General features: G+C 37.1%; 1 protein-coding gene across 3 annotated transcripts; it reads right to left on the bottom strand.

Moving 5' to 3' along the window:
- Positions 1-2964: 2964 nt before the first annotated feature.
- Positions 2965-12163, bottom strand: Prl (prolactin). 3 transcript variants are annotated; one of them, XM_013035233.1, is made up of 5 exons: positions 12130-12163; positions 9711-9886; positions 7929-8036; positions 5376-5555; positions 2965-3156 (listed from the first exon to the last, which is right to left on the bottom strand). In XM_013035233.1, exons 1-5 carry the CDS (start codon positions 12161-12163, stop codon positions 2965-2967), a joined length of 690 nt encoding a protein of 229 aa, XP_012890687.1. The 3 variants fall into 3 exon arrangements, with proteins under 3 accessions (XP_012890687.1, XP_012890688.1, XP_012890690.1); XM_013035234.1 differs by having other exon boundaries at positions 9711-9889; positions 12136-12163; XM_013035236.1 differs by having other exon boundaries at positions 12136-12163.
- Positions 12164-12885: the final 722 nt, after the last annotated feature.

The raw sequence follows: 12885 nt of genomic DNA, 5'->3' as shown, positions 1-12885 counted from the left end.
GCAAACTACATGCTCAGTGTGTGTGTCACTGGCAAGCAAAAGCCTCTTTCTATCACCCACTTGGTGATTTACTAGAAGTCATACATTTCTGCTTGAAATAAAGTCCTTTTAAGAGAGAAGTACATGACATTGCAAATGGATTGATGTCTTTCTTCCCTTCCTTTCTTTCTTTCTTCCATCTTTCCTTCCTTCCTTCCTTCCTTCCTTCCTTCCTTCTGCTTGCTTGCTTTTTCTTTTCTTTCTGTGCCAGTACTGAGGCTTGAATTCAAGGCTTAGCACCATCCCTTAGGTATTTTACTCAAGTCTAGCACTCTACTACTTGAGCCACAGCTCCACTTTTGGCTCTTTGATGGTTATTTGGAGATAAGAATCACATGGACTTTCCTGCCCATGGTGGCTTCAAACTGTGGTCCTCAGATCTTAGCCTAAGTAGCTAGAATTACAGGTGTGAGCCGCTGATGCCCAGCAAACAGCACCCTTACATTTTATACCATTGCATTGTAATTTATTGTTAAACTTCACTCCTCATAAATACCATTTTTGTTGGAAATATCTAGTAATTAATAGGTAAGAAGTTTAGTGGGAAACTCAATAATATTAGAAATTTTCATCAATAAAGAACTTAGAAACAGTTTTCTCCATACACACCTGCCTTTCACAAGAAAAAGGGCTGAAATCTGAGCAAGAAAGCTGACATTTTGTATCCACTCAGGAGAAAGAGAGGGGTGATAGATTGGTTTGGGGCAGGGTATTTTGTTGTATGCTGAAGGTTAGGGTCAAACAGAGGCAAGAGCAGGATCCAGATAGTCAGCCCTTCCTATGAAGAAAGAGTCTGGTTTTACTGAACAATATACCTATTAGTATGGAAAAATTATATATATATATATATATTTATATATGAGATTTCCTTGAATTGCAACCTACTGGTGCCATGGTTTGCTTCTCTTAAAAGCTCTAATAGCAACTCAATTGACAAGGGCAAAAGGTATTCAGACTATAAATAAAAATGTCACTACAGAAAAAGAGAAAAGGGAGGTGTATGGAGTGCCAGGTATACTATTTGCTTTTAGGGTCTAATAATTAAGTTGATGTATGTTTTCACCCAATCATATATTATAAAAGTATTTTTGTCAATTTACAACCAGTCCTTCACTCAGTTATTTTTGTCTTTTCTTCCTTCTCTCCTTCACTCTCTCCCTCTTCCTTTCCTCTCATTCCACCTCCTGTTTTGTTTTTCTTTTTAATTTTTTGTCTACCATGGTTTTGAATGGGATGGCTCCTACCATCTAGAAATCCCTACTTAATCCTAACCATCCTTCAAAAATAGCCTAGAAATCTCACTTTCTTCCAAGAACTGACAGTGAAATAAGCCCCATCCTTCAAAAATATCCTAGAAATCTCACTATCTTCTAAGAACTGGCAGTGAAATAAGCCCCATCCTACTTTGTTTATGGCAGGTGAAGAAACTGAGCCATCATGATACAAGCAATTCTCCTCAGAATGATTCATTCTGGGTGCAAGGGGCAGGGGGATTTGAATTCAATGACCTCATTGAAAATACCTCTCAGGCTGCTTCTCTAGGTTAATTGTTGATAGAGAAAGGAAGACTGGCACCTCATTCTGAAGTTAAGTGTCTGGCAATAGATTCTACTTCGGATTCATTTTATGCCTAAATGTAGCAGAGAAGAGAATTTATGGAGACTCAAAGAAGGGCTCAGCTGTGATGCAGTAGTATTGCCATTCATTATCACTGCTTGGAGAATCTACCTTTTCCGAGTTTACTGTGAGTTAACTGTAGATACCTGAATTTGAGCCATTAAACAAAAAGATGCCTTCAGTGTGAGGACACCAGCAGCAGTGTACGGTTGAAACAATATAACAGATGGTAGAGCAGTGGGATGGATGGAAAAATCAAACAAGGGCATTTCTCTTGATGCAGACACTACATAGTGAGGTAATCATCCTGGTGGGCATCTTGAAGAAAATCACAAGTGTGCCCCACAAAAGAGATGCCTCCCACTCAAAGGGACTTCAAGTTGAGTTCCTAGCAGCAATGAGAGGTATATGGTACCACCTAAGAGGTCAATGATGTTAGAACTTTTACATTTTTCTTAATCCATTCTGACATAGTCAAAACAACGGAGATACTGAAGAAGGAAGGGGGAAAAACATTGTGAGCAACTGATTATATTTGCTTTCCATGCTATGTCCCTTAAGCCAGTGGAAAACAGTATACAAACTGTATCTGAGATAGAGTTAAAACTTGGTAGAAGAGGGCTTGATAAACCCAGAGTGACTAGAACATAGGACTAGAATATTAGACACTAGAAATATGTCCATTGTAGAAATACGTCCATTGTAATGCAATGGAGTTGGAAATTCAGTTGGAACACAACTGTAGAGAACTTCTCCTAAAGTCTACATATTTGTGGCCTGTTTTTTAGACTTTCTAGCAAACCTGATGTTACTTTAGGAGCAGTACTATTGACTAGTACTTATATTGCCTGTCACTGAGAAAGTTAACTCAGAATGTATCCGGCTTTCAGAAAGATACCAGAGGATTCCATCTTTTTTTGGTACCGTGGCTAGAATGATAATCAGTAATTAAATGTTTGTTTTTGATTCTCATGACTTGATCCACTTTAGCTTGCTGTGGTTAACATAAATGGTTAGTTGTCTTTATTTATAACCCTAGCTTCTGTTCCTTGTCATGGTAAGGTTTGATAGGAACTTCTTCCTGGTAGTCATACATTTTCTCTAGAATTTACTTGATTGAAAGAAACAAAGAAATGTTAACAAATTGGCCTTGTCAATTTTTGATATTTCTAAAGAATCCATTTTTATTTTTTAAGAAGAGACCCATGATACCCAAGCATGCATTAAACAGCTATAAAACTAAAAAGAAGCTTGCCAAGGGATGGATCATTAAGAACCATCTGCAAAATAGAAGGGGTGGATGTGAGCTTAGCAGTTGTTGTTATAGGCGATTCGGCACTTCAGGAGCTTGAGGAAATTGTCAATCTTATGTGAATCCCTGCGCAGGCAACGGAGCAGGTTATAGAAAGCAGAAAGGCGGGCCTCTTCATCAGCCATCTGCAGGGATGGAAGTCCAGACCAGACAGAGTAGATATGATTTTCTTTGGCTCCAGGATGAACCTAATGATCAAAAAGATAGTTATTTGTATCATTAGTATTTCCTTATCCTTGCTCCTCTGAATTGTTAAGATTTAGAGAAAATATAGGAGGGGAAAACTTGAGCCCAAGGTTTGGCTTTGGTGTATCTGGGCCAACATATCGCAAACCTATTAGTCATCTGATAGATGACTACCAGAAGCAGGACACAGGTTTTTCTGTTAGGTAAGAGATCACCAGTGAAGTATGTTCTTGTAGAAGTGAATCCATGGGGAACTGGGAATTTGCTACTTGAAAATGGACTGGGTTTGATCAAGGGGTAATGGAGGAAACTAGGGTCCATTCTCTTATTTGAGAAGGTTTTTACATTTACTGAGCTGTGTTCCTGATGTGCCCTGGGCACCTTATGTCATCTGATAGTTCATTATGCTTAATCTTGTTTTGAACTGGCCCTATTATCCATATAATGTTTGTACCAAACCCTTAGAAATAATGAAGGTTGTGTAGGGTGCTTTAAGAGGCAGATGATCTGATGATGGCTGACTGAGATCTGCTGAAGTAGTCACAAGTCCTTTGTTCTACCCAGGAAAGATACCTCAGGAATTTCTGCAAAGAACAGCTGCTGTCTTTGGAGTTCCATAAGGTAGGCTATATTGGGCAAAGCACCCATGAAAAAAAAGAATGTTGTCAGAAATCCTCCTCAGTGGCGAAAGCTGTGTGCTAGAGTTGGAGGCGTGACTATGATTACACAAATATCGCTGAAGAGCACGAATGCGGGGGAATGTATGTATTCCATACTCTACTGGCCTTTGTAACCGAGACTCTCTAGAGATCTTTGAGAATAATTAATCATCTTGGTACATGTAAGGAGGTCAGCTGCTTCATAGAGTTACTAGGTAAAGTCTGGTATAATTGTAGAGTTTGATCTGCTGAGATTTATCTTACAGACTAGGAATATGAATGTGTATACACATACATACCCAGGATTTTCTATTAGAATTTAAAGTGTGTGTGTATGTGTGGATGTGGATGTGTTGTCTAGCTGAAATGCTTTTTATTTTTTTGTACTGGAGCTTTAAGAGAAAATTTACTGTGTAAGGTGCAATGTTACAAGCAACAATAACTAAATGGATGGTTGTATTAAGAGGAACAGAAAATGAAGTAGTATGGGACATATTAGTGACACTAAGAACTAGGCTTCCAGTAATGAAGCAAATAATTTGAACATCAAGGTGTTCATTTCATATATTCCAGGGTTAATATGTTCTTTGTACTTGTGTTTTTTGCTCAGATTTGTGTTCTTCTCCCATGAAAATGACAAAAATGACACATGATAATGTGTACTTAGCACACAAAAAGAAGCATAAAATTGCTTGTTATTATTTCTATAACCATACATTTTTCTTTAGATGGTACATTATTTCTGAGAAATTTCAGAAAACTACTTAGCTGTTATCATTGCTAATGTTGAAACGATCCTATCAGAATGGAGATACATACTGAAAACACTAATTTGATCTAAGTACGACAGACTATTTGAGGCTATTAAACACAATGACATGAGTTTTGATTTTGAAAGCCAAAGCCAAACAAAATTTAGGATGAAATAATGTCTAGGAATTGTGAAATAAGGAACATTCCAGAAAAGATACTCCCTTCTTTTGTGGTTCTCTGAAAATCTACTGATTGTGGAATAGCACTGATGTCATGTGCTCATCTTTTCAATCTCCCCTGGGTGGCCAGGTGACAGTGGCTGTTAGGGGCTGAAAGAGAGACTGTCCAAACTGATTTTGATTTCCTCTTTTTTTTTCTCCCCACTCGAATCCTCTGGGGTGAGTAGAAAGGAGAAAGAGTCAAACTAGAATTTCAATGTGTATATCTGGGGGATACTTGGAAGAAAGCATTTGTCTTGTAAATATTATTTTCTGTTTTTTCTTTCTCTGGGAAATATTTAACCACCCATCTTCAGGAAGAATCCAGCCTTTGGTGGATTTGTAGACAGTATAAGAAAAGCGATACTTGTCAGTGACAGAAGTGGAAAGCTAAAATTCGTGCATGTTAGGATCTCTCAGCATGAACACTAAGCTCTTCCCTTATTTAATAGCAGTCAACCACACGGGATGCCATTGTGCTTGCAAAGAGAAGTATTTCAAAATTTTTTAATTCTTATTAATAAGAAATCAAAACAACTGAAACAAAAAGAAACACATAAAACAGCAACAAAGCATCAGGATAGCACTCACCTGGCTGGTTATCTTTTCCATGCCCTCTATGAGTCTTCTATTTTGATCCTCAATCTCTATGGCCCTTGATAGGATTGCATCTGGGGCTTCTTGCAGCCCCCGTACCTCTGACACTAGGTGGTACAGAGGGTCATTCCAGGAGAGCAATATGCTGTGTATCAAGTTCAGAAGGTCTTCGGACTGAGCAACCAAAGTGAACAGTTATGTTAATATAAGCAAAATACCGCAGGATTAGTTACCTATGATTTTTGCCTGGAGAGGACGCTGTACTAGAATAGCTCTTTATTTTTTCTTATTTTAATTAATTAATTAATTTTATTTTAACCTGTTTACACGTTAAAATTTTTGGTAGGAGTTTGGTAGGAGACTTTAGAATCCCAAAGTCTCAGCCAGTGGCCCTAGTCATTGCTGAATAGCTTTGTGCATAAGATCATACTTATCAAAATGAACTCAAAGAAATGGAAGTAAGAGTTTTTTTAAATTATACTTTTGGTGCTTAAAAAATCTTTCCTTTTCTTCTTTTTTTCTTTGATTTATTAACTTCTGTTGCTGTTTTTGATTTCTGTACTTTTTGTCTTATATATAAATTTATCTAATTTGGAGAGGGGAAGGGGAAACACATAAATGGTGGGACAAAGGGTGAAACAATTCAGCAGTTAAAGCCACTAGATACTATGTTTGAAATGAACTATACAACTTTGGGAGGAGAGCAGCTGTGAGGGGAAAACTGGAAGAGAATGAGGGAAGGGATGACACTGTTCAAAAGGACATGTTTCATTACCTGACTCATGTAACTGTAAACCCTCTGTATATCACCTTCACAATAAAATTTATTTTTTTAAAAAAGAGACAGCTGGCTTATTTAAATAACTAATTTTTAAAATGAGAACTCTAACTGATAAAATCGGGTTTTCCCCTTTGACATGATACCATCTTTCCAGTGAGTACATTCTTTCCTATTTTATTGTTTTGCTAGTTGATGAGAAAACAAAGTTTGTTTGGAACTCAGTAGGTGGCTGAGATTGGACTCAGAGAAGAGATTGAAGCAGTGTCAATGGCCAGTGGCCCTAACCATTTACACACAGGGATTCCTTCACACTGCTAAGTTAGCTCTTGTCTGTGATATTTTTTAACGTTAATTTTAGGTTACTGGAACAGAGAGAATGAAGACCACATGACATTCCTTAGGGTGCTTCTATCTATCTGCCTCTCTGCCTCATACATCTAGCAGAGCAATCTGTTTTGTTGATATCTACAAGTGAATAAAAAGACATAGAATTGTCCTTAATAACAAGCATCAGTGTAGGTCACAAAGGAGTTTTGACCCCTATCTCCAATTTATGCTTTCTCTAAGATCACACATAAAAGACACCTTTGATTTAAAATACTTGTTGCATTGATTGTTTGCTACTTGAGTCATAATGAAAACAAAGGTTAGAGAAGAATCCAGTGGATATTGGAATAATAGAAATATGGAAAAGGAGAGGAGAAAAATAAAAGAGTTTATAGAGGTACAGACCAAGTAGTGAATGGCAGTATATTTGCTGTAAGCTCTTTGGCATAATGACTACAAGTGAGGACTTTGAAATGGGAAACCCAGTTCAAACTTATTTGCAAATCTGTGATTACTCTGAACTCTGGGCCTCAGTTTTGCTATCTCAAAAAGTGTATTAACACTACCTCACTTTAGGGAAGTTTTATAGGAGTCCATAAAGTAATGTTCATAGAGAGCTTAGTGAAATGCTTGCACTGTGGTATGTCACAACAAATGCTGTCTTTGTCCTTTTTCTCTACTTTTGCTTTCTCTTATCATCTTAATTATTAATGCACTAAGAGAGAGTTTGTTGGTGGTACCACTAATAAAATTATTTTATACACGTATATATATGTTTGTATATGTAATGTTAAGAGTGGTTATATGAGAGAATCAGGAGAGACTTTGTTGTTATCAGAGAGAAGAAATACACACACATATTTATCAAACCAGAAGGCAGAGATACATTTTTGAAATATGTGATATAATATTTTCCAGGACCTCTTTGTTAGGGAGACTTTCAGTTATGACACAGGAAAAGGCAGAGGAGTCCAGGAAGAAAGCAATAATTATAGGAAAAACAGAAATAAAACAAGGAGAGTCTTGAGCTCCAGCAAAGAGTGCTCAGTAATGTTAAATACTGCCAGTGGAATGATTATTCATAATATGTGATAAATTTGCATTTGCATTCTTTTCATACGTACATATTACGTATGTATCAGGTACACACAATTTACTTCAACCTTCCTTCAGAATATTCTCTGCAATCCTAGATGTACAGAACTCGTGAAAAAGCATGTCATCTGCCAGATCTGCTAGCATCTTACTTTGTGTTTGATTTTTCTTATAATTATACCAGCTATCTATAGTCTATTTTTTCTGTGATGGCTTACATGTTTTTCATCTTTCTCTGCATGTATGATAGCTATACTGACTATGGTGTCTCTGGTAGCCACAGCACTGCAAGGGCAGGGTTCTATATCAGTTGTGCTGATGGCAAACATGGGCTAAGGACTTACATGGGTCTGTTGAGCTTGCTCCTTGTCTTCTGGAGTCGGGAGGGAAGAAGTGTGGCAGCCGTTGAAGGTGTTGGTAAACAACTCTCGGCCCTGAGTATATCGTCTATCCTGGAAATGATGGAGAAAATTCAATGCATTGGCATGTGGGAATTGAATAAATGAATTCATCACAAGAAAGTTAATACATTTGATAAGCGCACCGTTAAAAAAGTACCGAAGAACTGCACAAAAATGAAAATAAGGACTTGAGAAAATAACCCTTCTGCCTACTTCCCCGCCCCCCCATTTGTTCTGTGATCTCGTTTTATTTTTCCTCATCCCACTTTTCTGACCTCCCAACTACCTTTCTTCTTCACCATTCCCTATTGTCCTAACCTTCCTATCACCCTTCAACGAGCTTCTATTTGGGGAAAAAATAAAAACACTAAGAATAGCCAATCTACAAAATATTAAGTCTCCCTATAAAAGATGAAGAAATTGCCATACTGCATAACTTTATTTCTTTGGTTCCAAACTCACTTGAGATAATCACGATAGAGTTATAATTTCCTCTTTCAAATGCCTGGGAACCTACAAACCTATACCTTCACACACTCATCATAAATTCTGAATACACTTTTGTCACTTGTTACCAAAGAAGTCATCAACAAAAGAGCACAAGTTTATAAAAAAAAAAGTATTAGCAATTGAACATACTTAAAACAAAATTCCAGAGACTAAATTTTATTATTTAAAACTAAAGACTTAGCAAAAGCTGTGAAAAATCAAAGGATATAACTAGGAAGATTTGAAAGACAAAAGATGGCTAGTAAAAAAAATGAGGAATGAAAATAATAAGAGGTTAAAAGGAGTTAATGATTTTTTTTTTGTAAAAGTGGAGCCACATTTTTGGGAGATCCACTGATGTACTTGAACTCTAATGTACTGTGGGATCCTTGACTGATAGTAGCTTTTTTTTATGGCGGGGGTTTGGTGGGAGGGGAGAGGGGGGTGTTTATGGGGCTTGAATCTGGGCCTGGGTGCTGTCCCTGAGCTCTTCAGCTCAAGGCAAGCCCTATACCACTTGAACCACAGCACCACTTCCGGTTTTCTGGTGATTAATTGGAGATAAGAGTCTTATGGACTTTCCTGCCCAGGCTGGCTTTACACTGTGATCCTCAGATCTCAGCCTCCTGAGTAGCTAGAATTATAGGCAGGAACTGGCTTGAGATGGCAGCTTTAAAAGCAACTTCATCAGAAAGTGAGAGCCTGTTTTCAATTCTATTCCAGTGTTTCTGCAGTGATTATAAACTTATGCACTAAAAATCTTTGAACAATGATCCCCAGCATTTGGGGTTCCTGGAACAGCTTTTTTGCCTCCTTCTGATATGGCTTCATTGGAGGTTAATTCCATTCAACCCACCCAATTCACAGAAGTGGATTTCTCCTTTATTTGATAGCTCTCCTATGGTAAATGTAGAGTGCCTAGTGAGAATGGCTGGTGAGAATGAGAAATCAATACTCCTCAGCCCCACAGACAAAGGTTTTATGCCAGTATTTAACTTAAAAAAAAACCAGACAAATGAATTAAGTAAAATACAAAAATCCACCATTCTTTGAACATCTTTGAGATTTCATGAGACTGTCCCTCTTTCCATATTCTGCTTTTTTACTATCAGGTGCTTTCTTTTACATTTGAAAGTATATTATTTTGCAATTTGGTTCCTGAGGTTTTCTTACAGTCCAGTCCTGTTGATGGTATGAAGGATTGTTTGGGGAAGAAGCAAGTAGTGAGATACTTACAAACTCTTTGAACATTTCTGTAGAGAGGACATGGTAATAGTGAGATTGCATGACAGCGTGGTCAAACAGGTCTTTGATATACTTCTCACAGCTGACAGCCCCGTTGAGACAGACGGGCACGGAGGCCACATTCTTGCACAAAAGCATGTTTGACACCAGCAGCAGCAGGAGTGACCCTGCTGAAATAAAAATTTTTAAAAACACCCACCCACCACTGTAAGAGGATCTATTTCGCTGAGAGTATTGAAAATAATTCTGCAAAGAAAAGCTTATTTTTTTTCCTGCTGCCCTTGGGTGCAGAATTTGGTACCTTAATAGCTGGGGTAGGTGAAAAAAATCAACACCTTCCACTGTGCAAATTTAGATATATAATTATATTTGCACAGATAGATAGGTTGAGAAGTAGGAGACTCCCTGCATTTTAGTACTGCTCCCAGGAGAATGTCTGTACTTTGCAAACATTTGAAACTTAAATCAATTCTGGGACAAGGGTGCTTATGTCATCTGCTTCAGATGGCTTAATGTCTTGAGAGAGTTTTTTTTTCAGATTTTCAGAGGTCAGAGATAGCAATTTTTGAACTTGAGTTTTGATGTTTGCATTTTGGATGCTGGGTGACAAGGACAATCCAGTTCATCTGTTTATTTTAATTTCATACCACTAAGAATAAACACATCATTACATGATTGTTAATGTTGAGAAGGGAGAACATTCTATTGTAGAAGAGATGCTGTAGCCTAGATTTGCTGACTTAAAAAAATCACATTTGTTTGACTCACTGCCCCAAACTTCAGTATTTATTCTTTAAGTTTGAGCTATACAGTGACCATGTGATTAGACTGGACCTTAGTAATTATCATCAAATTATGCCAATGAAACTAATGGCTTGGGGAGGTCAAGCAGTCTCCTTCCCTGTCTATTATTAGCAAGGAGAGGAAGACAATTATCAGACTATGAACTTTACCTGGTCACATCAGACACTCCATCTCATCTGTATAACTGGGACCAAATCAGTCCTTGGGAACTCTGTGTCTGCAGAGGTTCTTTCAAAGAACAACACTTTGTCTTCAATTGCATAACCAAAACCCTAGGAAGCCTGATATTTAGCCACTTTTCCTTCTGCATAAAACATGTATTTTAAAAATCTTTGGCAATGATTGGTGGTAGTTTCATTTTCAAGCTGCTTTTTCAGCAATTGACAGTTACATAACTAATAGATCAATAATTTACACCCTCAAAAGGAAAGCAACAACGTCTAAGTACCAAATTAAAATCAGTTTTTAATACCAATAACATTACTCCCAAAGAATTCTTGATATAAAAACATGTGTCTCAAGAAATGAAGTTCCACAGAACCTTTGATAATTGCAATTAGTAATGTCCAAGATAAAGCTAGAGTAATGTTGAAGATTTATGTATAAAAAGTACCTAACACAAATACTCAAAACATTTAAATCAAGTTAAAGTTGTTTAGTGCCCAATATGACTACACAACATTTTAGTTGCAAAATAAAAAAATGTTGTGAGATCATTCACATTATAGACTTTAAAGGATTTTAAAAACATAACAATCCACAAGATCTGTTTTGTGCAAGTTATAGTAATGTAGGTGAATGGATATTTTATCTAAATAAGCAAATGAAATGTTTTGCAGATGGGGAAATGGACCAGAAGTTCTTGGAAATTCTTAGTTAGATAGCAATTCTCTAACTCTGAGAATGGTTACCTGCGCATTTATCATCCGTGAAATTTTCTTAGTCTAAAATGGGATAACACAGGCAAATGTTTTTGTTTTCCATTTCACAAAATAAATTTTATGGTTGTTACTTATTTTTCTTATAAATGTCACTATGAAAATAAAGGCTATTACTTAGCCTTAGCCTCTTTTGCCTTTTGAAATGTCGTCTGGCTAGAGTCAAATTGACAGAGTAGTGTAAGATACATATGCTACCATTGTCTATAGGATGGCTTCGGAGGTGAAAATTTCATCAGCGTGATTCTAGTTATACCATTCACACAGAGATCAAGCAACCAGAAAATATTAATTTCTTGCTGATAAATTGGCCCCATATTTCTTGTGGTCTTATTCTGGTCCAGTTTCTCAATCTCAGCATCATTGGTGTTTTGAGTAGCATTGTTTCTTATTCTGGGGGCTCTCCTGGTTGATGAAGGATGGTTAGCAGAATCCCTAGCTTATAACCATATCCCCCACTTTCTTCCACACAGCATGTCTCTTTGAGAAGGAAGGGTCCTCCAGTCAAGAACCAAGGTGGAGTCTATTGTGCTCTTGTGCAATTGTTTTCAAGAATAATGATTGGAAAATTCTTCTCAGCCTGTATACCTCTTGTTATTAACTAAAATTTCATAGAACAACTTCCCCTCAACCCCAGGAGTGATCATCTATGCAATGCCAATTGTTACACGTACCTTTGCATGATGACCCCTTGCTCTCCATGGTGTGGATCCTTGCAGGAATACACTTCACCAGTGAAAACCTACTGTCTTCTCCCTCACAGACATTAGCTTTATAAACCTTTGACACCTTCATGAATATATTTAACCAGGCATTCTCTTTCCCTTCCAAGTCATCTATTTCCGTCATTGAGATTACCCCCATAATTTCAAACATCAAATGGTATTTTATTTCTCATTCATATTCAGGAAGACATACTGGACAGAAATGAAAGATTTTGATTAATTAGAGCAAAAGGAAATGAGAGAAATGATGAAGGTGAGATCTGTAGACTAGTTGGGGTTAGAAGATGTACAAAACTATAGGAGCCATTTATATTAACATTCATTATTTCTCTGCAGTTTCTTTGAATATAGAACATTGCACTTTATAACATAGCTTCATATATTATCAATTATAACCTTTCTCATTCAAGATTGTTGACTGAATTAAATTTCAAAATTCATGTGCTATAGATTAAGGAATGAAAAACTAATATTTTTAGTTTCCACTACACTCTGAGTGGTATGCTCTATTTTTTGTTATTTTTTTGCTTTTGAACATTCTATTACTTTTTTTGTTATTTGTGGGGCTTGAACTCAGGGCTTGGGTGCTGTTTCTGATCCCCTTAATGCTCAATGCTAGCACTCTACCACTTGAGCCACAGTAGCACTTCTGGTTTTTGAGTGGTTAATTGGAGATAACAGTCTCATGGAGACTTTTCT

The sequence above is a fragment of the Dipodomys ordii genome, unplaced genomic scaffold, assembly GCF_000151885.1.
Source record: "Dipodomys ordii isolate 6190 unplaced genomic scaffold, Dord_2.0 Scaffold206, whole genome shotgun sequence".
Taxonomy (NCBI): Eukaryota; Metazoa; Chordata; class Mammalia; order Rodentia; family Heteromyidae; genus Dipodomys; species Dipodomys ordii.
The sequence above is the reverse complement of the archived record's forward strand: the minus strand, read 5'-3'. Positions and strand labels throughout refer to the sequence as shown.

Coding starts and splice junctions, on each gene's coding strand:
- Prl (XM_013035233.1), bottom strand. CDS start 12,163: ATGGAGAGCAAGGGGTCATCATGCAAAGGTACGT. Junction 8,037..9,710: donor CAGAAATGTTCAAAGAGTTT/GTAAGTATCTCA, acceptor CATCATTTCCAG/GATAGACGATATACTCAGGG. Junction 5,556..7,928: donor AGCAAGCTCAACAGACCCAT/GTAAGTCCTTAG, acceptor TTGGTTGCTCAG/TCCGAAGACCTTCTGAACTT.